Raw genomic sequence first — 27,487 nt, 5'->3', positions numbered from 1 at the left:
GTACTCCTTATGTGCATAGAACTACTAACCAATGCTTTAAACTTGGAACCAGAAATCATATCCTCCTCTGTATGTCAATTTATTTACCTTCGATTGAATAAGAAATTCTATGAGGTCAACGGGGTTGAACATTTCACTAATTGGAACATCAAGATCGCTGGGATCAGAATTGATGATGAACCCATATTTGGAAACTGATATCCTACACAGAAGTTTTTAAGATGAGATTGAAATATATAATTTTAGCATAAATTTTTTTCACCAACATAGAATATTGACTTCCTCCACTGGATTGCCAAGACAAATGACAGCCAATTCTTTCAATCTTAATGTGAAGGATGGATTTAATGCAAATCATAACTTTCAAACCCCAGGTTTAGAGTTCAGAAGAGAAAGACTTGCAGAGTAGAACTCCAAGAACAAAATAGGGATAGGAAACTGATAACAGATTTGAGAAAAGACTGGAACTAAGTAGACAGAATATGAGTGGAATTAAGTAGGATTTAGAACTCAGGAATTTGAAGAAAAATATTAGAAAATAATAAAAACAAATTAGAACTGACTAGGGAGGAAACTGAACTCCCAATAAATGATCAGACAGCATCAAACTCAGGTCAAGTCCTCTATCTTGTAAGAACTATCAGGTAAAATACGAATTTCCAGAACTCAAAATTAGATGAGGGGTGCAATAGGACAGTAAGGTAGCATGCAAAAAGCAGGGCAGGGGTATCAGTTACAAGAATACGAAACTGGAAACCGTATACTAAAATCATATTGTAAAAAAACTAAATTACAGAAATTTAACTATCAAATTTGAAGGCAAACTTTTAAAACACAAAAGAGATATAAACAGTTTAATAATAACAAAGAAAAAAAAAAGCTAAAACAGGCATGCCACTAGCTACTGAAGAGAATTAGAGAACCGATATTAAACTGAGGAATTGAACTGGAAATAAAAGAAGGCTAGGATAAGAGAACAGGAGTTCACTGGCAAGAACGGTCACTGGAATCCACAAGGAAACCTGCAAGAATGGCCCCCGGAATCCACCGAGGAAACTTGAGAGTCCACTCAAATTGGCTATAAGTCCACACAAAACAGAACTGAATTAAAGAGAGGGGAGCAGGGTGGAACCTACTATTTCATAAAATCATGGGGGAGGTGATGCAATCCCAGGGTTGGGTTGGGTTTTCTTATGGGCCCACCCAAGGTACACGGCTCAACAATTGGATGGCATGGAAAAACTGTAAAGATATCAAAGGTAGCAAAGGGGCTGATGGCAGAATTGTAATTAACCAGGATATTAGAGGGGTACTTGGCACGTAAAAGAAGAGGGGACAAAATGGGAATTACCATTTATCAAGGGACAGACTTGGAAGGGTTTATAAATTACGGACAAAAGAGGCAAAGTTAGATGGGAGGGGAAATACTGGAAATTTAAAGAATAAAATAAAAAGGCTAGAAAAGTCGGGGGAAAGTGGGTTTTTGTGACACCCAAGAATACGGCAAATACCAGACCCACCTGGGAGATCCGTGAGGATGTGCAAATTTTAGTCCCACATCGTCTAGGGAGAGATTACTGGGCTAATTGATAACTTCTAGTCTCCTTAATATGGCACAATGCGTTTTAAAACCTTGAGGCCCATGGGCCAAAGGGGACAATATTGTACAAGGTTAATGGGGCTGAGGCGTTACAAATGGTACCAGAGCAGATCTCGACAGCGTGTGGGGCCACAATGAGGACGCTATGCCAGAAGGGGGGAAGTTGACACCCAAGAATACAGCAAGTACCAAACCCGTCTAGGAGATCGGTGAGGGTGTACAAACTTTAGTCCCACATCGCCTAGGGAGAGATTACTGGGCTAGTGGATAACTTCTAGCCTCCTTAATATGGCACAACGCGTTTTAAAACTTTGAGGCCCATGGGCCAAAGAGAATAATATTGTGCAAGGCTAATGGGGCCGGAGCATTACAATTTTCTTCTTCAACCTTATGATGGAGATGGCTATAATGGTAGAGCAGCAGCAGAGTATCTTTTGGAAGAAATTCCTACCATGGTCATGGATCAGCTCAAGATTTTAGGTTTAACCTCCTAGCCTTGGCTTGGAAACTCGAGATAACTGAAGTAGGTGAGCAGCAATAAATGGAGAAAAAGAGGAAGGATAAATAGAATAGAGGAACAAGGATAAAAGTGAAGATGAGGTGGCACAGCAGAGGCCAAGCATGCACAAACTCAATTTCATTTTTCAATTTTGTTCAATGAATTGGGTTACAAGCATATTTATAACAACCAAAATTGAAAGTTTCCTATTTGTAGTCTCAATGCTGAAATATAAGTAAAATCTAACTCTTACCTCCAATTATCTAACCCAATCGAAAACTACAATAGAATCAAACTCTATAACTAATTGAATGGAAATCTATTCCAAGTAAAATATTACAAGATAAATCTAATCCAAATAAGTAAAAATAAATAAAATTACTAATATCCTACTAGACCCAAATCCCAATCAGGCACTATTCTCGGTCAAAGAAACTCTAACAAGTTCAGCCCCAGTCCAAGGAACTGCTCCTGCATAAGGAGGCCAAAGACCTTTAGAACTATTTATGGAGTTCAGGAGAACCCCTTACAACTCCCCCAAACCACCCCCCCCCAAAAAAAAAAAAAAAATCGACTCTATGACTTGACTCTGACAAACATATTTTAAAAAAAAAAAATTACTCAAAACTGACCCCACAAAAATTACTAAAAGACCAGAAAAACCAGCACACGCTAGTTCCTAGCCTTTCTTCCTCTTGCTCCAAGCTAATGCTGCAGCAGGAAACTACAAAAGACCAGGACCAGATCAATTAAGTAATATCAAGTCCAATCAATCTAATTTCTCCACCAAAGCATTTTGGAAACATCTCAGGTAAGACAAAATTTGTTTAGGTCCTCAATTTCCTTTTACCACTAAGCATTATAATATACATGTAACCAAAACAGACCCTAAGACAAATAGGCAAGAGCACAACTAGTAGTCTTTCATATTCTAAACCTCGGGGTCCCCAAGCTGACAATCCTGGCATATCTAATGACATAATGTATTTTAGAAACAGATGTCCAAATTACTAGTTCACGACCATATCATCAAATTTTTTAAATGCAAACACTGACGTCATCCATCAATTGCTATTGTGCAGCACAGGATTGCTCTTCTTCTATACCTCAGGCCCACAGTCATCACCCAATGGAAATAAGCTCAAATACATCTAGTTCTGCATGGAACTTTAAAAGACCACAATCTGAGGTGTAAATGCCACATAATCTATCTATTTTGATGATGAGCAAACATCACATTGACCTTCTCTGAAAGTAAAATAACCACAAATGTAAGCAAGTGGGGGACTGATTCCAAGGCCTGTCCATCAAAACAAAAAGCCTTCCAGGAAAACAGTAAACAACAATTAAGATTTACCTTAAATACCAGCCATATAGAGAGAGACTGTCAGACAGATGGCACAGATCCAAGTAATCCACATAAATGAAGCAGGAAATAAAAGATCATCCCGGTTAAGTGAAACTGTACAGTTTCTTAGAGTTGGCAGCACAAATTCTCCTATCACGACAAAGAGGCACTACTCAGGAAAAGCTAAGAAATCAGCCAAAACCCCAGTCCCCAATTATTAAATTGCACCAGAAAGTGGGGTATAAGTCATCAGTCCATTCACCTCATAGTATATGTCTGAAGGCAGCATTCTTGTTCACATCTACGCTATAGAGATCATGAAAACCACCTGACGTCCAACCACAAAACATTATCATCCTAAAGGCTTATGCAGTCACCCTTGCAACCTTGCAACCTTTCATGCTGCCAAGCATTCAAATTCTTCAATTACCTTAAGCACCATTTACACAGGTCTTGACACCTAAATATCTTATTTGTGCAGACCTGGAGTTCCTAATTCAACTAGGGCTAGGAATTCTAGCCCCACCAAGGCTAAGAATGTGAAATCAAATAGAAGTAGAAAGAAAACTGAAATTAGCAGCAAGATTTTGCAGGAATCATGAATACAACTGAGAAACTAGAATCGAGTGAAAAAAGGAGAACTTTAATAGATCAAATCTTGCTGTTGGATGAGCATGGACTATGAAATTCTGGTCAAGTGACCAGAACAGAACAAACTCTCAACCACTTGAATGGATCAGATTTCTCAGCTTAATAGTGGAAGGTGAAGGATAAGATTGTAGGTCTTTTCCTAGACTGGTGCCGTGTTAAATTTTTCCCCCCTTGACTGCCTTGGGTTTTTCCTAGGCATCGTGGCAACTATACAGAGCACTGAATTACCAGCAGAGAAAAAGTTCTCAACTGCTCATAACTGTCTGTTACTAGATTTCAGAAGCTAAAAACTGAACATATGCTTGTATATAAAGAGCACTAGCAGCAATGAGATTGCTCAGGTATTAAGAACCAAAACAGAGAGCACAAAAGCTGACATGACTCTTTATATAAAACTCTGGCTAGGATGAAGAAAATCCCAAAACAGGCTAATATGAAGAAAGAACTTGGAAAATTCAGTCCCAAACAGTAAACCCACCCACAACTACTGGAAAACAGAAAGCTCTGAATATTATTGCAGGGTACATATGTCTATATATAACATCAAAACCTGACTAATACTATGACTAAAATTAGCCTAATCTGACTGACTACTGCAATGACAAATAAAAGACTAGTAGAGGCGCGAATAAACTCCTAAACTGACCAGGAATTGAAGACTAATAACTTCTAGAGAAATCCTAACACAACTAGGACACTAATTTAACTCTGGAACTCTTACCACTATTATAACTTAAATAAAGACTGTAACTGCCCCTGTATGTGCCCACAAGATGTCCTTAACTACCCTCACAACATTTATTTATGCCCTCTTTTCTGCCATATTTGACTGTCCCTAAGGTGGTCTTCCCCTCTGTAGTTGTAATTAAAGCAGTGCCCAAATGCCTCTAGAGAGATCAGCCAGTGTTGAGTGCTGCATCACTTGATCTCTCAAGGCAAAAATATTTCGTAGTCAATAAAAAAAGGAGTTAGCTTCATATATAAAACAAATAGTCAGTGATGGGTACATAATCAGCTGCACAGAAACCTATATGCCAAAAGAACAATCAAGGATCAGTAGGAAATTTGTTAAATTTGATGGACTGGAAAGGGCACATTAGCATACAAGTGGAACTTTATTGAGCATTTGACCCATCGAACAGATTAAGTAGAAATGGAGTTGGATCTCTTCCTTCTCTTTCCTTCTTCCCTGGTTTTATTTGAAGGCTCCCATTTTTTTAGTCAGAAGCAGGAGGGATCGGCAATCAGTATATTATTAGCATAAAGAGGAAACCCAATATAATGTATCCAGAAATTGTATCAGCCTTAGTACCCCTCTCACCAATGGTATGGCTGGAACTGTCTTTGCATCTCAAGGATTAGAAACTAAATTTTAACCTACTTCAACATTAAGTGTAATCATACAAGATGATTCAGCACATATAATGGTAACATCATATTCAACCACAAAGTTCAAACTTTTATACGTAAATCTCAAAAATACGATACAGAAAATTCTATCATCGCATTATTGAACGAAAATAATTATAATTAAATAATTTAGAAGGAATCAATAATTTAAAAGAGCAGAGGTATCACATACCAAGTTCTGCAGCTTTCATAGCAGCAACTTTTGCTGCATTTAGATCAGTAGTTGCTTCAGCCTCAGCAGCTGAAGAATGAGCAGGTTCTTGATTCGCTTTATCACTAGTTTCCTGAACTTGCTTCAAACTTGAAGAAGGCCCTTCATCCAGTTCAGATGTCATGGACTTTGAACCTAGTTGTCAAGATAATGAAAGTCGAGATAATAAATATACACACACAAATAATTAAAAATAAAAAAAGAGTATAATTTAATAAAGAAAAATGCATCAAATAAGAAAGCTAATGTCATACTTAACATCCTTCCCACAGCCAGAGGCCTCACCTGAATTAGAAAACTTCTGCTTTTTGATTGAAGAATCTTGATCCTCATTTAGACCACTGGTTTTATCTTTAACTTGTTCATGTCTCCCATCTCGTTTTCTGTGACCTGAAGAATGTCTATAATCATTTTCAAGATGCTCCTCCGGTTCTCTATCACATTGCTCCTTGTGCTGTTCAGGTTCTCTGTCATCTGATTTCCTCTTTTTGGTTGTAACATCTTTTTGTACATCCAGTTCCTTTGGGTTGCTACAGAGAGTTTCTTTCACACGACTACCACCACTGTCCCTTCCTATTGAAGAGTCTTTTTCATATCCTCTAGATTCTTCATAGGAGGATGTGCGATCATTCTTATGGTCTCTTGAGCTCCTTCTGTAGTCTTTTTTATCATCCCAACCTCCTCTATCCCTACCATGTCTATCCCGATCCCCACTTCTCTCTTCCATGTTTGAGCTAGTATATCTCCTACCAGATACAGCTCTATCAGATGATAGATCCTTACTGCTATATTTCTGACGCTCCAGATCTGTGGTTTCTCTCTCCTTGTCCTTACTGCTTCGGCCCACATCCTCAGGTTTATCCCTTGAATATTTATCCACACGATGCAAATAATCTCTTGACCTATCATGCTCACTTTCATGTCTCATATGATCAGAACGACTGCTCCCACTTGGTTCACGACCAGACCGCGAGGACATTCTCTGATAGTCTCTATCCCCTTCAGTAGAATATTTGTGCTGCCTGTTATGGTCATCATGCCGACGGTAATCAAGTGAACTTCCATGAAACTGTCTACCATAATCTCTGGATGTATCACCACCTCTCCCATGCCGACTTCGACCAGCATCCCTGTCTAAATCCCTCCTACCATCTTTCTTTCTACGTCGATCATCAGATATTTTTGGGGTATCCTCCCTATAATTGATCGGACTGCGGCTTCTGCCATGCCAAGGACTCCCTGCCAAAGATGAAATGTCAGTAAATAAGCACAGAAATATGCTTTTTTTTTTCCTTTTCTTTTTACAAGTAAAAAGGAAATTTTGACATTGAATGAGCATCTCTAATAGTATTTCCATCTATCTTTCTATAGGTTATTTCAGTGTAAGCAATAAGGGTGTCCACTTGCCCAAGTAATATCCATGTTGGCATTATTTCACACTAAGAACAAGAAGGATGCCTTTCTTCAGAACGAAATGACATAATTGTTTGAGGTATACCACATCAGTATCAAAGAGTTCCATTTGCCTAGGAAGTGATATATGTTGGACATAAACCACATCGATACTTGATGTAGATCAACATGTCAAAAGGAGAGTTCAATGCTGGCCCAATTCTGGTTCAGATCTGGTTCAGTTTCATACATCGAACCAGCCTTATTTTTCTCCAATCGGATCAACCAACCTATTGTTACGGTTCACACAGGTACCGTTCATGACATTGGAGTCCAATATTGACCGCTGGCTTGGGAAAGATGCTGAGCACTTGTTAGGATATTAGACATTAGTTTCTATTTTTATTTCTTTGTTTTATCTTGGCAAGCAAGCTTTCTCAGGAAGATTTGTTTCCTTTTTTAGTTAGTACTTTGTTTCCTATTTGGCTAGCTTAGTGTTCAAGTAAGTTAGTACTTTTTAATTTTGTGTCTAACTTGCTAACCAAGTTTTAACCAAATTAGAAACTAATAAAACATTTACAAAAGGAAACTAAAATAAGTTACAAAATAGAAACTACTTGACTAACAAAATAGGAAACTAACTTGAACAATCAAAATAGAAACTAAATCCTAGGCTAACTTAGGTAATTCGATGGCTGCTGCAACTCTTCTCTTGAAGCTGCTTTTTCCACAATAAGGGACAGCTATATGGATCTTCTGGAAGATCTTCATTCAACAAAATCTGCTGGAGTTACTGTTCACGTGAACAGTAACTCATGAACTTTCCAGCTCTCCTTTTGGGATGATTAGATGAGGCCAAGGTGGGGGCTGGCTGGTCCAACCTTGGACTTGGTTCGTTGGGCCAGTAGCCCCTTCCTTGTGCAAGCTTGATCTACATCACTATTTATGGTTTTAAAATCAGGACTTGAAATCAGATCATCAGTATCCTATTTCTATTAGGTTTTCTAGTTTCATAGAGTTGTTTCCCTATTATTCAGTTTCCATTATTAGTTTATGTTTTGCAGCCTCATTCAGTTTACTGTTCTGATATTATTCTCAGTTCTCCCAAGTCCTAACTGTTATTAATTGATCGGAGTAAATCTGTTTTCTGTCCTGAAAGCACCATCTCAGAAATCGATTCTTAGTTTTAGAAGTCCCATCTCAAGTAGGATTTTTCTGTAACTTTGAATCAGATCATTGGATTACTTCAGGTTTTGACATTCTGTTCTTTTATCTGAATAGTTTATTTGACCAGTTTGGACCATATCTGGCCATTGTCCTCTTCATTGTGATTCTGGTTTCAATTGAGTTTCTAATCCTAGTCACCTAGGCTATTAGAAACCCCTCAAGAGTGTGTCTTGACTTGATTGAAAATCATAAGGCCAACTAAATTTTAACAAATTCAAATTGGTTTCATTAACCTTTCAAGCCAATTGCTGGGCTATTCTCTGCATTCTGGGGTTGCCTTACAGCCAAGCCTGCATTCTGGGTTGAAAGACTTGCTTCAAAACTCAGAGGAATGTCAATTTACTGTTGACATTTTCTTCTGGTTAAAAAAAAAAAAAAAGGGAGCAGAATTTATTCTTGTTTATAAAATTCTCAATAGCTCATGTTGGGAATATGCCCAAACTCCTATAAATGTTTTGGTAATAACAAACAACCCATTGCTCTAACTATATGTGCTAAGTGATGGTTAGTACAAAAGGACAGCTCAAGATTTGCATATTTGATTTATCAAGTCAAGACACGAAGATCAATAGTGGAAGCTACAAGTGATGATGAACACTTCAAGAATCAAGTAATGATGAAGACTTCAAGACTCAAGTCAAGATAAAGACCCTAAGATAGTCGAGTACTCTTTGTATATTGTACACTTTATATGTATATGTGCACACACTTCATGCATCGAATATCATCATACTAGAATGACTTTAGGACATCCCTTGGCCAAGCATGGAAGTCCATAGGTGGTGTAGACCATAATTAGAAATGCATGTTCTATGTGTTACTCTAAGAAAAACACTTTAACCAGACTCGAGGGTATTTTGGGAAAACCTTAGAGTTGGTATCAGGAGATGAACCATTCATAAAAGTTGTAGGAAATCGAGCCACGATTCCAACAAAACTAGAATCAGGTCAATCCGATGTCAGACCGAAAAGTTATGGCCGAAATACTGGCAATTGGTCAATATGACAGTTGTCTGTCAAAAACAAGACAAAACTGTAGGAGGTCGACCAGCTGGGAGCCCCGGTCGACCGGACCTATCCGAGGCCATAGCCGGTCGACCGGATGAAAGTCCCAGTCATCCGGTCGACCGGCACACCTGCCTAGATCACTTATAACGGCTAGTTTTATCTTCCAATGGCTCTTTCCGATCGACCAACTACCGATGGCGATCGACCGGTGGACCCAGAATATGACCATTAGTGTCTAATTTACTGCCTAAAATGCTCTCCTAATCTCATCTATAAATACCTAAGATGCTCATAATTAATTATCAAATAAGTCTGAGCATTAAGAGCAAAGTTATGAGCTATTAAATTCATAAAGGCATTCAAATCACTTGAGCGGCGTTGGTCTTCACCAATCCCAAAAGGAAAAGCTCAAGTCTCCATTAAGTCTTCCACATTCTCGCTGGACACATCAAAGCTATAGAGAAGACTTTTTAAGAGGTGCATCATTTCATTCTCATAATTATCCTTTGCACCACACCAAAGGTAATTCTCTTTATTCCACTTTCTCAATTTTCTGTTTCACAATTCTAAAATGTACTTAGGATTGTATAAGGATCCACTTATCCTAAAAAGAGTAAAATGCCTCTCTACCTGTAAAAAAGACTGTAAAGGCGGCTCTCTGCCTGTAAAGGGGATTTGTAAGGATACTCTTATCCGTAAAAAGATTGTAAAAGCTTTCTTCCCTACCTACTGTACTGAAAGGGAGCATTAGTGGATTCTTGTAGGGAGTGGACTAGGCTCGGATTGAGTCGAACCACTATAAATCTTGGTGGTGTGATTGTGACTTTTTAATAATTCTACAGTTTTATTTACGATCATATTTGGGCTAATTTTTAAAAGAATTGAATTTGCACTAGTATAACCTATTCAGCCCCCCTCTAGGTTATTTCAGCACGCAGTTACAGGAAATAAAACTCCGCTATTTACTAGTAAATTTTTTGTGGGTTAGATCAAAATAGGCACTCTGGATATAAAGATCCTTGATCATCCTACAGGACCTTCCATAATTCAGCAAAACGATGACTAGAATAGCACAAGATGCTGATTGCGAAGGCAAAAATATCTCAACTAAAAAGCTGTTGGTAACCATCCATAGATGCTTCCAGCATGTCTGTCAAATCCATTATGCAATAGCATCAGGATGGTTACCAAACACTCTCAAGCAACTACAAGGCAATATTTCTAAGTACCAAGGGAACAAAAGTAATCTGTTTTGAACATGGAACATGCTCATCAGCTAGCGCGGTCCAACAATGAAGACCCAAAAAATCGCATGCTATAATGATGAACTGACCTCCAGATGAAGATGAAGCTGATCCACTAGGAGAACGACGCCGATACTTCCTATTAGCTGCATCATTTGAAGGCTTACGAAATGATGGTTTCATATCAGCTTTATTGGGGGACTTCGACTGCAAGTTTGAATCCATGGAGCTGAACACCTGAAAACACCAGATATCTAAGTCTAAGATGGAAAATGCAACACACATCACAATAAATTTCAAATATGCATTAAACATGCTAAGCACATACATCCCTGTGTATGTTTGTGGTGTTATATCAAAGCTACAAAACTTCTTAACCATCATTTCTTGTTTTTGTAACAGTTCCTAGTATTTACATTTAGGTTATTTTTCCAGCATTTCCTAAAGGATCACAAAAAAGAGATTCCAAGATTTTCATAGATTTTCATGGAAATTTATTATTCAGCAGTTCAATTAACTCTCGTACACTTCTTAATGTAATTCAACTTATTTGTGGAACAAAGTATAAGACTGAAAACACAACAGCACCTTGGTTAACTATTGACCAAAGCAAGTTGCTAAAATGAGTGATCCCTCAATACCTCCTGAATCTAGGATAACCAACAATCTTGAAACCCCTGCTGCTACTGCTGCTACAGGAAATGCGACTTCAGTATTGAGCATGAATTGTTCTTCCATATTTAACACCCCACAGGCAGTACATTTTCTCTGATGAAGAGAACAGGAACAAAAATCAAACAGAACAGAGGCGACAGGCCAGCCCATGCAGCACCATGAATACTAACATTTCCAAGAGCAGAACATACAGTTTTGTAATGTTTCCACAACCAAATAGTTTGTGAAGCAGTGTTCTCTACTGTAAGCCTATAATCAGCGATTTGACCCCCAGCCCCCAGGACAAAAAGAATCCCCACCCTACAAAATTAGAAGAATTATTACATCATAAAAAACTGTCAAAAAAATACTATATACAAATTAAAACAATTGCAAAAGTTGTATGCAAAACATTATCAAGTAATCCAAACCAACACAAAAGAATCATTTGGTAAATTCCTAGCTTACTACCACATTTATAGGAACCTCACATGAAAGATTTCTGTGAGCACCCCTCCTGAACCTAAATGGCCCAACAAGATAGAAACTCCTTGATACTGGAAATTCAAACTTCAGGACTGAGCATGATATGCTTTACCAATTTCATCTTCTTTATATGAAGAACGAACATGATGAACCAACCCTTGCAGCAGCACAAATTCAGTAGTCTGAAAATCAGAACCAGTCTACTTCACATGACCACATAATTTGGGACTCTAAGGGAGACACCAATGTGATGTGGAACCAGATGATTTATATTAAGAGGGTTGCTAAAGAAGTACAAGGGAAAAAGGAGACGTGGTGATGGGATGAGGAGGTCCAAGGAGCCTTGGAGACCAAGAATCAAAACATGGCAAAGGACTAAAGATTCAAAAGATAAGAAGAAGTACTATGATGCCCGAAATGAAGCTAGAAGGATTGTGGGGATGGCTAGAACGAAGAATTATGAGGATCTTTATATTAACCTAAACACTAAAGAATAGGAAAAAGCTATTTATGAGATAGCTAAATTGAGAAAAAGGAAGAGTAGGGACTTTGACCAGGTGAGATGTATCAAAGGTGATGATAAAAGAGTGTTGGTAAGAAATGAAGACATTGTGAAGAGATGGGATGAGTATATTAGGGCCCTACTAAATGGAAATACTTTGACTAGGAATGACCTGGAAGATTGCTCTACTCAACAAGACTCCATACATCATATATATATATATATATATATACGCAAGGTAAGCGTGGCAGAAGTTAAAGAAGCCTTGAGAAAGATGAAAGCAATCAAGACACAAGGCCCAAATGAGATCCCAATAAGAGTGTGGAAATCCCTAGGAGTATGAGGGGTTGCTTGGTTAACCAAGTTGTTTAACAAGATTATGAACACAAGAAAGATGCCAGATGATTGAAGGAGAGCATTGTAATCTCGATCTACAAAAATAAAGGGAATGTCCAGAGTTGCAATAACTATAGAAGCATAAAACTAATGAGGCATACTATGAAATTATGGGAGAAGGTTATTGAAGTCCACCTAAGAAGAGAAACCAAGATCTATGAAAGCCAATTTGGATTTATACCAGGTAGATCCACGATAGAGGCTATCTACTTATTGAGGAGGCTCATGGAAAGTCATAGAGCCCACAAAAAGGATTTCCACATGATCTTTCTTGACCTAGAAAAAGCACAAAGATCCTAAAGATCTAATCCAGCATGTCCCAGTAAAGAGAGAGGTGCCATGTTAATATGTGGATATAATTCAGGACCTGTATAAGGCCGTGGCAACTAGTGTGAGATCTATGAAAGATCAGGGCAAAGAATTCCCTATTACGATTGGGTTACATCAAGGATCAGCATTATGCCCCTATTTGTTTGTGCTCATCATGGGTGAGTTAGCCAAGAACACTCTAGATGAGGTACCCTGGTGTATGCTCTTCTCCGATGACATCGTCTTATTGGACGAGACGAAAGGAGAGACTAACACTAAGTTGGAGATATGAAAATCTACCAAAAAACAAGAGGTTTTAAGATTAGTAGATCGAAGACGGAGTATATGAAGTGTAATTTTAGCCTCTATGACAAATAATGAAATGGTGACAATTAAAGAGAGAGAGAGAGAGAGAGAGATTCCACAAAATGACTATAATGTAGACAAGGATAGGGATATAACCAAGTCTCAACTGCAGGAACTATTAAACTAAGAACAACCAATAAAAAAGGCATAACAGTAGTACAGATTAGATCAGAATAAAACCAGATCTGGAATTCAAGTCTGCCAAGTCCAGAAATCAGGGATTCTAAGATCAGAATATAGCTAGCTAGATAGGGTAGCTAGCAGACAGAACTAAGCCCAAGTACCACTCAACAAACATAATCAGTCTTCAGATAATCAGCAACATGCAAAACCAACTAATCGATCTCTGTTTCAGGTCTGAAATCAGAACCGATAGCACCACAGGACAAAAAAGTGGAGATTTCTTGTATCTCATCAACCACAAGTCAGAATGACCTGATATTTGGATCGAAGGAGGCCCTTAGTGGGTGGATGGTTTGATCAAAATTACAGCTCAAACTGAGGGCTGGAAGTACTTCAGGTCACAGAGAACCGATTGTGAAAACTAAAGAGATTTTGGGCAGAATTAGACTTTTAAATACCTGGTCTATGGAGCAATGTTAGAACCTTTAGACAACCTTGAAGACGAAATAGAGCACTTGAAAGGACAAGAAGAAGATAGCTTGAAGAAGAAGAACCTCTCGGGCTTCACACCGTAGAGAGTCAATTGGATCAAACACCAATTCCATCAGCCTTGATCAAATACAAGGTAAATCGCAGCAGAGACATTGCAGCAGCTGCAGTAGTTTTTTTTGTTCTTAAAATTGTGGGGCTTAATGGGAGCTCTCTCCTTTATTTATAATAATGATGGGGGGTGATTACAATTTAGTAACTTCAAAGTTACTAAAAAACTGAAATAAAAATTACTAACATCTAGTTACTAAATCTAGAAAAGTAAACTAGGAAATAAAACTAGAATTAGAAACTAACTTACGACTGAAAATTAGAAACTAACTAGGTACTGAAATTAGAAACTAAATAACTCCATCTAAAAAGGAAACAAATCATTGAATCCCGTATGCAACCTTAGAACCCCTAGTTTAGACCCATAAAAGTGACCCAATACACTCCAAACCACATGGATTGAAGGCCCAACACATATACAACCCAACCCTAGGCTTATTCCTAATAAAACAAGCCTAGTTTGGTAATTAATCTGCATCAAACTATTTTAGATACCTGGGGTCGACCACAAATAAAGAAGGTGAAATAGATGATGAAGTTTCACATAGAATCAAAATGAGATGGAAGTGGAGAGGTGAGTCCATAGTGTTGTATAACCAACGTATGCCTTTAAAGATCAAGGGGAAATTCTATAGAACTATTATGCAACCAACCATGATGTATGGGATGAAAAGTCGGACAATTAAGAAAAGAGAAGCTATGTGTAGCTAAGATGAAATGTTAAGATGGATGTGCGGCAAAACAAGGAAGGATAGAATAAGGAATGAGTAATATTAGAGCTAACTTGGGAGTCGCCCCATGAAATTCATTTGAGGTGATATAGTCATGTTCAAAGGATGCCTGAGGATGCCCCAATAAGGAGTGATTTAATTCAGATTAACGGAGCTAAAAAAGCTAGGGGCAGTCCGAAAATGACCATAGGTGAAGTGGTGAGGAATGACATGCATAGTCTTAGTCAGGTCCCAAGTATGACATTAGATAGAGCCTATTGGAGGGCAAGGATCCATGTAGTCGACCTATTTAGCTAAGTTTCTACGGACTTTTTGGGCCCTGTCTCTTTCCTCTTACTCTCTTCTTCTTTCTTCTTCTTTCTTCTTCATTCTTTTATTATCTTTCATCTTTTCCTTCCTCCAATTCTGTTTTGACTTTTCTCTTAATTTTTTTTTTATGGATCCATGTAGCCAACCCCATTAAGTTGGGATAAGGCTGTGTTTGTTATTGTTATTATTGTTGTTGTCGTTGTTGTTGTTGTTGTTGTTGTTATCTACTGTATGCCTATGATCAAGGTTCAAGATATCAGTTTGATTGGGATTTCGACCCTAGTCAAAACCAAAATATACCACAAAATATCTGAAATGGGCAATAAAACATGGTCTATTTTTGTGGGAAAAAACAAAACATTGAAGACCCCTAAATTCGCATGCCATTTTGTTTCTGCAAGTGTCGAAACTGAAGGTATGCCATCAAAATTTTGACATTTCAATCAAATTTCCAAACTATGCCTATGATCAGCAAGAGCATCCTCAGGACAAATGAATTTTTTTTAACTTTTTTTTTCCAAAAAATAACAAATATGTAGAAAGTAATAAGGACCAAGTACAAACACAAAGGGGACACAGTCACCAAAAGTCAACTTGTAAGTTTAAGAAAACTAAACACAATAGAATCATCCTTTAAACAAAGATTACAATCTTCCAACAGAAGATTAGTCCCAAAACACATACTTAGTATGGTAAGCCCACAAACCATCCGTCTTCCATTAATGAATACCAGATTCCATTAGAACAAGAAATTCAGCAAGGATGCAATCTGTCATATATTTCTAAATGAGATGGGAAAATCTCCATGGCTCTATTTAATAATCTACCACCTATCTAATAAGCCATGTTGAATCCCTTCCAAAAACACATAAACAATCCCCATGTTAATCACATTCAAACCCCGTGTTTAACGTAAGTAATTCTTCTCAACTGAGCTTGCTTTCTCCAATTGTGCTAATGAAAGGTTCCCCCAACTCCTTGTGAAGGCATCCAACAGCCCCTGAAAATATCAAAGGTCTCCAATCCATATGAATCCAATTAGTCACATCATTCCCAATAGGTCATCTGCTGCAGCACACCCAGCCATTTCAACCATGATTATTATCAAAAATTACCTCACCTCACAGCAGTGGTCCTTAACTAATATGGCATTGCATTCATTCAAAGCCACCAAAATGATGGCCACTCACATTCCCATAGAAGAATATCCTTCTGCTTCCAAAAGAACCCATAAGACAAAACCATTTTACACAGAATTTCAACCCTCCTCGAGAAAATACAGTAACCTGACGGCACACAATAGATGGTTCAATATGTTTCATTTAAGCCAAATCAGAACTTGTCAGTAAAAAGATAATCAAGTGGGTACTCCAAACATAATCAAGTGGGTACTCCAGATACTCCGGACAAATACCACTGAAACACCTGGCGCTCCAGTAGACTGCATAGAAAAACTCAGGATCAAATGGGTAAGTGCATACATTATCCTCTTTTAAACCCTCCCAGGTCAATAACCGAAGAAAGATAACTCCCAGCTCTGCCTCTATATGTCCATTTCCAAGTGACACTTACATTACCCATTTGGTGGAATCAATAAAATAGCACTAATTTAACTACGGAAAATTTTAGAGCAACAAAGAACCGCAGGTAGGAATTGAAGAAATAGCTAACGAAAACGAATAAGTAACAATAACTTATCTTAAGTATGAATTAAACAGAAAGGGAAATATTCAAAAAGGAAAAAGAGAGGAGCAATACAGTAAGAAAAAGAAAGACAATAATATCAGCGGATACAATCTCCTATAAGAAGTTCTTCACGAAAGTTAACCGGAAGAGAAGAGTCGGCATTAATAGATTATAAAAACTACAATCCAATTCATTTCCGTCAATCTTCAACTATTTGATTGCATTCAGACATTCAAAACTAACAAGTTAATCACTTTCTAGTACCTAAGGTAGTAGTAGGGTTCGCTATTACATCGTACCTGAAGTAGTAATCAGAGCGAAAGAAAGCCAGATCCAACTTGATTGAGCAAACAAACCCTAGAAATGAATCCAATCGAACCTTCAGAACCAGAACCCAGAAAAAATAGAAATGAAAATTTGTGAGAATAATCCAAAATTAAACTATAAACCTTCAAATCTTCAAGAGTATGGACAGAGCATGCCAAACCCTACAAGGGTTCTCTGAGTGGAGTCTCATTATCTCAAACCCAGAGCGTAGAGATTTTTTGGGGGGTTTCTTTTTTTTGGCGTCTCACTTAGGGACGTCAGATTCAGAGATGACCCACGTGTCAGATTTAATGTGAGCTAAAACAACAGGGCCGCACCCCGCCATTTATCCATTCTTAGTTCTCCAGCTATCATTCTAGCCGAAAAATAATATTTCTCCTGCTATAATAGAAAAAAAAAAAAAAAGGTACGCTCCCACGTGAAATGGGAGCACACAAAATTATCACTTCATTCCATTCCGTTGTTCCATCAATGATTCCATCATGCTGATGACTCTTTTTCGCTTCTATTGAACCCTTGCACCGGTGCATGGATCACACGATTAAGTAACGATCTCTTGCTCGCTTGGCCCTTGCATCAATGTGGAGAGCTAATGAGAGTGTATGCAGGGGCTTCAATATGAATGGAATTTTTTTTTTTTCGAATAAAGAAAAGAAGGATTACATACTGCCAGCATCCATGCTCAAAATATTACTGGTCCTAATTATGGTCTTAGTTGTTAGAGCCCTTTGGGCCACATTCCTAACTAAGCTGATGTATTGGTCATTTACATCCATTACAAAAAATTTGGGTTTGAATAAAAAGTCATGCAATTCCATACAGAGAGCAAAAGTGGACCACGACCACATCAAAAAATTGTTAGGATCCATAAATTTATCAGCACCCTTCACATCTGTCCATATTTCTTGCAAATCCCACCTTGCTTGGTCGCGACCTCTAACCCAAAGAGAATTCCCTATGCTGCTACTTCAAAATCCTCTCCTGTCATCAAATAATTAGCAAATAGAAATAAGCATGTATTATGAGAGAAAACAATAGTTGCCCATCCTGATATATTTTGATTTTGAGAGGATACAACGGTAACAATTAACACATTGAAGAGATGGGAGGCTTATCTCCTAGGAAGGAGAGGGAATAGTGATTTGGTTTGGATCATCGGCAATTAGGATTGCATCCTGGGTTTGTGATCGTTTTACACCTATTCCGTTGTTTAACCAAAACTGAATCTGTTTCATAATAAAATTAGGATTGGGTCTGAATGATCCATAGGTCACCAAATTCTTGTGCATCCAAATAAAATAACATGTAATAATGAAAATATTAACAAGGGGTTAGCGGCAATTGCATGTGCCTCTACATCTGGGTGTGAGATTCACACATCCAAACAGCTTTCTTTTACCCTAAAAAAGAGGGCCTTGCGCAGGGGGTCTAAGGAAGTATAGATTTGTAAGAAATTTTGTCTTGCATAGAGGTTATAGAGGTTGTCTTGTTTCCCTGTTTGAACCTATGTTACACTCTTTTATCTTTTTAAGTGCAAATCCTATTTCACTCATTCTCCTCCTAATATTCTTCTTTATCATTTAGGTTGTGGTCCCTTTTATATGGATCATGAGGCATTCCCGCATTTCCATCTATTGTCTTGATATAAAAGTTGTCAATACACGAGGGTTGTACTTAGATCTCTCTCTTTAAAATAAATAAATAATAGGGAGTGTTAAGCAAAGTTTGTGTTGTTGCTCTTATGTGCGTACTTCGCCTTTTAATGCATGAGCAATATATTTGCATAATTTTTTTCCCGACCTTTTTATACATTTATATGGACAGCTCATCCTCAGAGAATTCATGGATAACTCACCTTGTTTATGCCACATAGAAGGTTATGTGTCAATTTTGATCATTAGATGTTTGGGGAATGGTTTAGATTGACTTTGTCTCGAATTTCAATCCCAAATCTAATTAAAAATTCCCTTATGAATTTACATTTTCCTTTGTATCTCTTAGTCATTATCTTACGGGGAAAAAAAATCGTTCATATAATGATATCCACCCTCTGGTGGTAAAAAAAAAAAAAAACTATCTTTCCACTTGGCCAACTTCTTTTATGTGAACTAGTAAAATAATCTTGTACTCATGTAGAAGGTTGTATAAATACAAAAAAATGGAGACCTATATAAGGTAGGTGTAGATAGAGAGGGAGTTTAATTACATGGAAAAAAGCTATCTTTCATTTTACACTCTCCCTCAAATTGTTCCTAGGTGGACAACATAATTTTGATTACAAGAAATTGATGCCCAATTAAACATAGCTTTGGTTAAAAGAATATCTGCAATATGATGAGTAGAAGCTACATAGTGAAGAGAAACGAGGTTAATTACTAAGAGAGAGAGAGAGAAGGTCATCGCTAAGATATTTTTCACGAATGAAGTGACAATTAACCTCAATGTGCTTTGTACACTCATGAAAAACAGGGCTTATGAAAAACAAGATTGGAATCGATGTGAATGGCAATCATATTGTCAGCATAGAGAGGTGTATGCCCTGAAAATGAAATAGATAAATCATGAAATAACCCATTAATCTTGACAATATAACTACAAATTGGTGACATGGAACAATATCCGGGCTCAGTGGAAAGTGTATGCTGCTCCTTATATTTCTTAGAAATAAGAGAGAGGCACACACACACACACACACACAAAAAGTAGAGCATCAAGTATCAAACAATAGCCCAATCAATGCCAACATAAGCACTCAATTGAAGTCAAGAGGAGGATAAGAAAAATAGACCTTGCATATGTGTACCTTTGCGAATAATAAGGTGAGAAGCAGTGAGATGCAACTGACTAAGAGATGAAACAAACTAGCCTACAATATGGAAAGTACAGGCAATACCAAGATGAGTCAAAGTAAGATAGACGAGGCTTCCACAAGCTATCAATATGTAATAGGATCAAAAAGAGGTTTTCCAGCATGTTTAGAGTTTTTTAACTTTCACAGGTGTTTCCATTGTCTTATCATCAATTAAGTTGGCTAGTTTAATCATATCTTGGACATATTTGTGTTGGTTAACAAGGTAACCACGAAAAGATGTGATATGACCTAAATCTTTTATTTTAAATGAAGAAATCTAGATTGATTTCAATATTATGATAGCTTCGATATCATCTCCTATAATAAGAATGTCATCTACAATTCTAGATACAACAAAAGAAACACCATATCTTATGCAAAACTAAGCACCAAAGGCAAAATTCGGGCATTGTAAAAGCAAAACTAGGCACCAAAGGCAAAAGTCAGGCACTATAGTTGGAGTCGTCCATTGTGGTCGTCATTAATACAAATGAAGAAAAGCGGAAGAAGAGAGAGAGATATGATCAAATAGAGGAAGAAAGGAAACAAATGAAATAGGGAATGCATAATATGAGTGTAATAAAAAAAAATATGCTCCATGGAAACAACATGACAAGAGATGTGCAAGCATCTAAGAGATGGATCCTAGTATAAAATCCTTACGCTTAGAATTGTAGCATAGTAACATAAACATGGCAGCCTGAGGAGAATGTTTGGCTTTTTTTTTTTTTTTTTGGATAGAAAATAAAAATTCATTAACTAAAATCGGCAAGAGAGAACCTCCTGCCGAGGAAGGACATATTTACAAGGAAAGGGAATGGGGATTAATCCACCAAGTTTTTGAAAGCCAAAAATTTAAAGATCCTCCAGCAAGGAAATGAGCTTCCCTATTCATAAACCCAGGGATGAAACCAAAATTAACTGTGGAAACATCAGGAGAAAGAGCCAAAATATCATCAACTATAGCTAAAGTAGACCAATCCAAAGATGAAGCAATGTTGTTGAGGGGCATAAATAAGTGGTTGGCAATCTGAGAAGATGAGGAGATGCAAAAGCCCAAGACTACGGGCCAAAAGAAGAGCATCACGCACACTCTCTGCCTCCATAACTGAAGATGAAAATCCCCAGCTGACCTTACACTTAGCTCCAATGAAAGACTTTCCATTATCAAAAATGATCGACCCTCTTCCTCCTTTCTTTGTCTTTGAGTTTCAAGCCCCATCGGTAATAACAACAACAGAATCCATTGGCAAGTTTGAGAGCGGAAAATCTGAAAATACAAAATGAGGGAATGAAACATTAGATGGTTGTTTAGATAGAGCTAACTGATTCATACCCAACCTGTTGTCCTCCACAGTATGATTAAAAGCTAAGATAGTAAAGACTAAATTTGGCGGTTCAAAGCTAAATACAACCTTGTTTCTTGATTTCCATATTTGCTAAAGGAGAGATGACCATTGGATATGGCAGTCTTGTTGGTCCGGAACCTCTTTAAATCTGAGAAAAAGATAATCAAACCAATCACTAAACTCTCAGCTCCTTGGAAAGTGGAGGTATCAAGTCTTAAAGGGGAAGCTTTCCACACAGAAGCTGCAAAAGGACAACGAAAAAGGGCATAGACCATTGATTCATCATCTACAAGACAAATAGGACAAAGAGGGAGACGAGACATAGATCTTATGCAGTAATTTATTTACAACGATGGCATTAGAACAACGAAAATGTTTGGCTTATTCACATGGAGGTAAGTGAACAAAAAATTCGAAGTAAGGAATAGAAAGTTAAAAAACCAAATAAATAATAACAATGAGATTTTTTTTCTAATACAAAATATGAAAGGTGGTTAATGAGAAAGATTGGGGTGGAGACCACCTCAACCGAGAAGGTCATTGGAACATGAGAGTCTTGAAATAATATCCCAACAACTACAAGAATATGATGATTTTTTGCCTCAGGAAGCGAGGTCCTGTGATCAAACATTCGTCACTGCACCGAACTTCTCGGGCCACCACACGAGAGTTTGCGTCTCAGACTTACCCGGTCCTCTATAAGTGGTATCACAGGTTCTTTATTTTTATTTTCTTTGAAGGTATAGATTTGAAATTAAAGTAAGGAATGACAAATATGAAAATAAAAAATTTGTGAAAAATATTGAATTATTTGTGTAGACGGATTTGTCCAACCCAAGACAAACAAAGACAAGGATAATCTTTCTGAAAAAAAAAAGTACTTTTAAAGACATGAAATGGATATATCTATATATCTGTTACGTCCCTATATCTCTGATTCATGTTTATGAGATGGTAAAATATATTGGATTCTCTTCACTGTGAACGCCCATCAAATTGTAAGTTTGAAAACAAGTGAACTCTGGGAGTGCAGGAGAATTGGTTGCCTCCATCTGCTTCTAACTCAATCAAGCTCTTCACCACAGTATCTGAAGCTCTTCTTAAGAGTTTCAACCAGTCCCTAAAAGACACCAAAAATAGAACCAATGTCATAAGAAAACACTTCAAAAACTCAATAAAACTAAGACAAAAGTATTGATTCATGCTCTTTACTGTTTTCAGTGAAAGTTGAATGGTTCTCATTCAACCTTGGTTTGACCTAATCCATGTGGTTGTAGGGTCAGTATGGGCCAGCGGGACTAATCAGGCCAAAGTCCTGGATACCCTTCGTTAGCCAAAAAAAAAAAAGATTCCTTACCCATTACGTGTATTGAATGTTAGCCCTACTGTGTTCTTAGCTTCTTCAAGTGCCCATTTGAAACTCTGCAACTCTTTGGCTGAACATCTTCCATTGTCCAATTAAACCTGAAGTTCTGAAGGCTTAACATCACAAAAGATAGGAATGATCTTCTTCTTACATTCCATCATTAGTGTAAGTTCATGAAGACAGAAGTAAGAGCTGCAATAACGTGGGGAGAAGATGGAAACCCCAAGCTTACAATCCCCAATGGCAGAATCAATCTTATGGAAGAGCTTATCTCCAGGCTTCATACTTTTATTGTCCATGAATGGATGTAGGTTTCTGCGAGTGAAGTGATCATAGAGTAAACTAGCAAGGTTGCGCTTGGTGTCCCTTCCTTGATGGCTAATGAATACGTTGTAAGGCGGCGGCGGTGACGGCGGCGGTTGCCGGAAAATCACCATGTGAGTTCGCCTGTGATATCTGAGAAACCTACGATTATGCATGGAGTGAATGACAACCAAGTTGGGCTCTTAGAAGGAATTGTGCACCGTGTGGGTATGGTTGGAGTCATACTTGTCTTGTTGTTCTGCTATTTATAGCTATATATTAGACCAAAACACATAGTGTGTTGTACTATATTTTTGTATTACTCTATGGACTTAATCCTTTAGCGATTAAAAAAAGGAAAAGAAGTGACTTCCCACTAAGAATTGCACGGTTCGGTACCCACTTAAGCTTTGAACGATTGAGTTTTGGGGTTCTTTTTGATGGATGAGTTATAAAAAGTAATAGACTATGAGATATAGGAGACTTTGAAGGGATTTTGCCCAAAAAGACAAGCATCTTCAAGTAATCGCAGAAGTCAACTCTGACAAAAGTAAAATTAGGTATCTCGAGGCTTCGTCGTGGGAATTTGTTGTATTTTCATGGTTGCAGCTTCCTAAACAAGTGATGGATAGATCCTACTCTTTTTTTCTTTTTATTTTTGAGATAATATCGATCTATCATTTGGAATATTTGGACAATACGTGTATTTAGAACTTGATATTTTCATTTAATTGTCTTTTATCTTATGTCAAAGTCCTTTAAAATAGGAATTTAAAAGAATTTTTTAAAAAATAAGTTGAAAATTATATGGATCCAACTCGTCTCTAATGACTAACACTCCAACGAGCATCCAATGATTTACCGATGCTTGACATGTGGATTCTGACAAATCCAACAGCTAAACGACTTTGACCCGTCTCTCCTCTCATTGAACGATTGCAAAAGGTGATGAACGACTGAAACCCAATCCGTTGTTTTCTGTCGGACTCTTCCCCCTCTATTTTTCCCTATTTCCCTCTTCAAATATGCCAAAACCCTAATTTTAGTGACATTGGAGTCATTGAGCACCAGCAGATTTGAAGAACTTGAGGGTTTTCTGCAGCCAAGCTTCAGTCACTGCTTGAGGTATGCTTCATCTCTCTCTCTCTCTCTCTCTCTCTCTCTCTCTCTCTCTCTCTCTCTCTCTCTCTCTCTCTCTCTCTCATTCGGACGGTTTCACATTTAGGTTTCATGAACTGAATTTGGATGGTTTCACATATGGGTTTCTCGAGATTCTTCGACTGCCGCCGCCATTTTTGTTCTGTTCTATGCTGGAATGGATATTGGGGGTTATAACACCTCTGTTAGGGGATGCATCATCTCAAGCTTTGGTGGATTGGCTTGTCAAGAAACCAAAGTGGAAGGTCATGGGCGGTAAGGATCATTTCCTGGTTGCTGGTAGAATAACTTGGGAGTTTAGAAGATCAACTGATCAAGATTCTAGTCGGGGTAACAAGCTTTTTACTAAGTTTAGTTGTTTAGTGAGAGGAAGGATGGGTCGACGTTGTTCAGTCGTTGGATTAGTCTAAGTCCACATGCCAAACATCGGCAAAATCGTTGGACGCTCATTGGAGCGTCGGTCGTTGAAGACGAGCCGGATCCAAGTTATATATCATTTTATCATTATAAAAGTTGTGTTATTGTCCCCTCTCTCTCTCCCTCTATATATATATATATATATATATATATATTTAGCATACATATGAAATTATATTTTTACCCTCATAAAAAAATCGTATTCTAAAATTATATATTATTTGAGTGGCAATAAGAAAATGGTATGTACAAGCGCCTATTACGATAAGGGAACTTAGGAAATCCAGATCACCTCTCCACAAGGGATCTCCACCCTCCATGGGGTTTGGGACCCAACTCTGATGTGTGGACCCACACGAATTTGGTTCCACTCTCAACACAAGAAAGAATGGGGACAAACCTCCATCCTCCATGGTGTGAGGGCTGCATGTCAGAGATGGGTCCCACACCCATGGAGGATAGAGATCTGTCCCCTCGTTCCCATATGGGGAACGGATCCAGCAAACTCGCAAGAAGATTATCTTATCCATGAGAAAGCAGTCATACAATGGAGAAATTTCACACAGCCCACCCCCCGCGGGCCCCCCCTCCCAAAAAAAAATGCAAACAATTAAGAAAAACATAAGCAGACAACATCTGCACCGTCTTCTTGTCAGCCTGAAATCTGCTGAGACTCGAAAGTAGAGTGACTACCTCACTACTTTTCCTTTTGGTAAAGGGACGGAGGCCCTAGCTCCCCTACTAACCTAGACGACTGGTGCTTCTTTAGTGGGCATACGATTTCATAAGCACAGTTTGTTAAAGTGGTCTGAGACCACCTGTTTGAACTCCATTATCCTCTTCTTTTCTTTCTTTGTTTAAGATTGAATGCTCTGGAACACAATAAAAATGAGCATACACAAAAAAAGAAAGAATGGCATCTTCAAAGGAGAAAGTCCATACGGTCACAAACCCTCCTCTAGTTTTGAACCCTATCCTCTCTTTTTGGATTTTCGTGGATGCTCTTAAAATTAACCAATTAAACATACACAGAAGGGATACAACTGATAATGATAATAATAGTCTTATATTCATTAGTGGTCTTCAGCTTTCAACTAGAAAAATAAATAAATAAATAAATAAATAAAATGCAGTACTATTGAAGAATTAAGAATGCAACCCAAAGAATATTATCCAAACTTTTGATTTTCTTTTTTGGAGTTCAGGGTTTGACACGCAACTTGTCTACAGGAAGTTGGGCTACCCTTAATTTGTTTATGGGTAGTGTTTTCTATGAAGAAGTGTAACTCCTGCGTGTGCATGGGACCAATAGGAGCATGTGATGAAGCATCAACATAAAAGTCATTTTTCATTTCTTGAGGAGTAAGTCGGTCATTTAACATTCCCCATGTGTCTAGACGCATGGGCCATGCATTCCCCCACGGAAACCATTTTCCCTTTGTTTAAAAATAAACTGAATGTGTCATTATATTAACTAGTCAATCCTGGGGGCCAGGAATGGTGTATTCTTCCACCACTAATCCGACATACAACATTGTTAAAGAATTGGATTTTTCTCCCCTAAGAATAATTTTTTGAATAGAATAATAATGCAGTGAAAAAGACCATCAAGTCATTTAAAAAAAAAAAAGGGAATACATAAATAAACAATCGTACAATTGCACACAAGGATTTATGTGGTTTGAAAAAATTGCTTATATTCACAGTGAAATAAAATCAGTTTCACTATCAATGGAGAACAGGGTTATATATAGTTGTTCGTCCTCACACCTCTCTCAAAATTTCCATAGAAAAAGAACTCTTGGTACTAATATATAGTGAAACCCTATTTAGATAATTTACCGAAATATCCACATAACCTTCAGCCTCTTAATAATCCTTCAAAATCAGCCCACTTAAGCAGACGACAAAATACAAAACGAGTTCACATCATCTGCAGCAAGTGGTGAGCATCGGACGACTGAGAGCATTTAGGCATGCACCCCAAGGGGATCCTAGTCAACCGATACTCACTGCACTAATGTAGTGGCTGCAGACAATTTTCACACATACAAAACATCATACTCCCAACATAACCTTCAGCCTTTTAATGACTCTTCAGAATCAGTCCACTTATACAAATGACAGAATACAAAACATCATACCCCCAATAGCATACAGGTTTCGAAAATCTTTGAAAATCTTTTGAGAATAACATAAAAATATAAATTATTTAAAATTTTATTGTAATGAAATAAAGGATTGAAAATTATAAGAAAGAAATACAAATATGTGATTAAATTTAACTTTAAAGTTTGACAAACTGATCATTCCATTTCATAGTCTATGGTTTGAATTACCATATCATGTTGTACAAATATAACAAAAGTTTGAGCTATGGAGGAATTAATGCCTTCCTAGATGAGTATTCCAAAGGACATTCTACCTTAAGACATATGGAATAAATAAGGCAAAAAAGAATGCCCCTCTACATGGTAAAGGCCAAGGCAGGGGGGACAACATAACAAATAGTCTAAAGGCAAAGGCAGCCCAGCGTGCGTGCGTGCGTTAGAATAACAATTCCTAACCATCCAACCAAAATCCAGTTAACAATTTGTACTCCTCCATTAAAATATGTATGCATTGAAATATTTGAAGTCAATTTAGACTGTTTGACTTTGAAAATTTGTGCAAAGCAGAGAGAGAGAGAGAGAGAGAGAGAGAGAGAGAGAGAATGCATGGGTTTTCTTTTGTGAATGGCGGCAAGCTAGCACAATTAATTTGAGCCGCACAATGAAATTAAGCTGACGTATCGCAATGACGTATTAGGGACATATGCAAAAGCTTGGGTTTCACCTCCACTAGGTTAAAGGCTTAATAAGTAGTGCTAAGTGGAACCCAGCACTAGTGAAAAGTGGAGAGTGCAAATGAGCCCGGATCCTTTTCACCTGGCTGTGTCTTCCAATCCAATCTTATACCATCCAT

General features: G+C 37.7%; 1 protein-coding gene and 1 pseudogene across 2 annotated transcripts in view; both read right to left on the bottom strand.

The window, feature by feature from the left end:
* LOC122062729 (arginine/serine-rich coiled-coil protein 2) overlaps positions 1–17,363 on the bottom strand; it is an 18,452-nt gene extending 1,089 nt beyond the window's left edge. Inside the window, exons 1-5 of one of the 2 annotated variants that reach the window (XM_042626374.1) lie at positions 17,202–17,363; positions 17,052–17,109; positions 10,680–10,827; positions 6,005–6,958; positions 5,681–5,854 (exon numbers count right to left, since the gene is read on the bottom strand). In XM_042626374.1, coding sequence (XP_042482308.1) covers positions 5,681–5,854; positions 6,005–6,958; positions 10,680–10,815 — 1,264 coding nt within the window. In that variant the 5' untranslated portion in view covers positions 10,816–10,827; positions 17,052–17,109; positions 17,202–17,363. The remainder of the gene's footprint in view (positions 1–5,680; positions 5,855–6,004; positions 6,959–10,679; positions 10,828–17,051; positions 17,110–17,201) is intronic. The other variant, XM_042626381.1, reaches the window with a different exon arrangement.
* Positions 11,188–27,487, bottom strand: LOC122057578 (annotated as a pseudogene).

The sequence above is a fragment of the Macadamia integrifolia genome, chromosome 2, assembly GCF_013358625.1.
Source record: "Macadamia integrifolia cultivar HAES 741 chromosome 2, SCU_Mint_v3, whole genome shotgun sequence".
NCBI classification, from domain to species: domain Eukaryota; kingdom Viridiplantae; phylum Streptophyta; class Magnoliopsida; order Proteales; family Proteaceae; genus Macadamia; species Macadamia integrifolia.
This window is presented reverse-complemented; position numbering and strand designations above follow the sequence as displayed.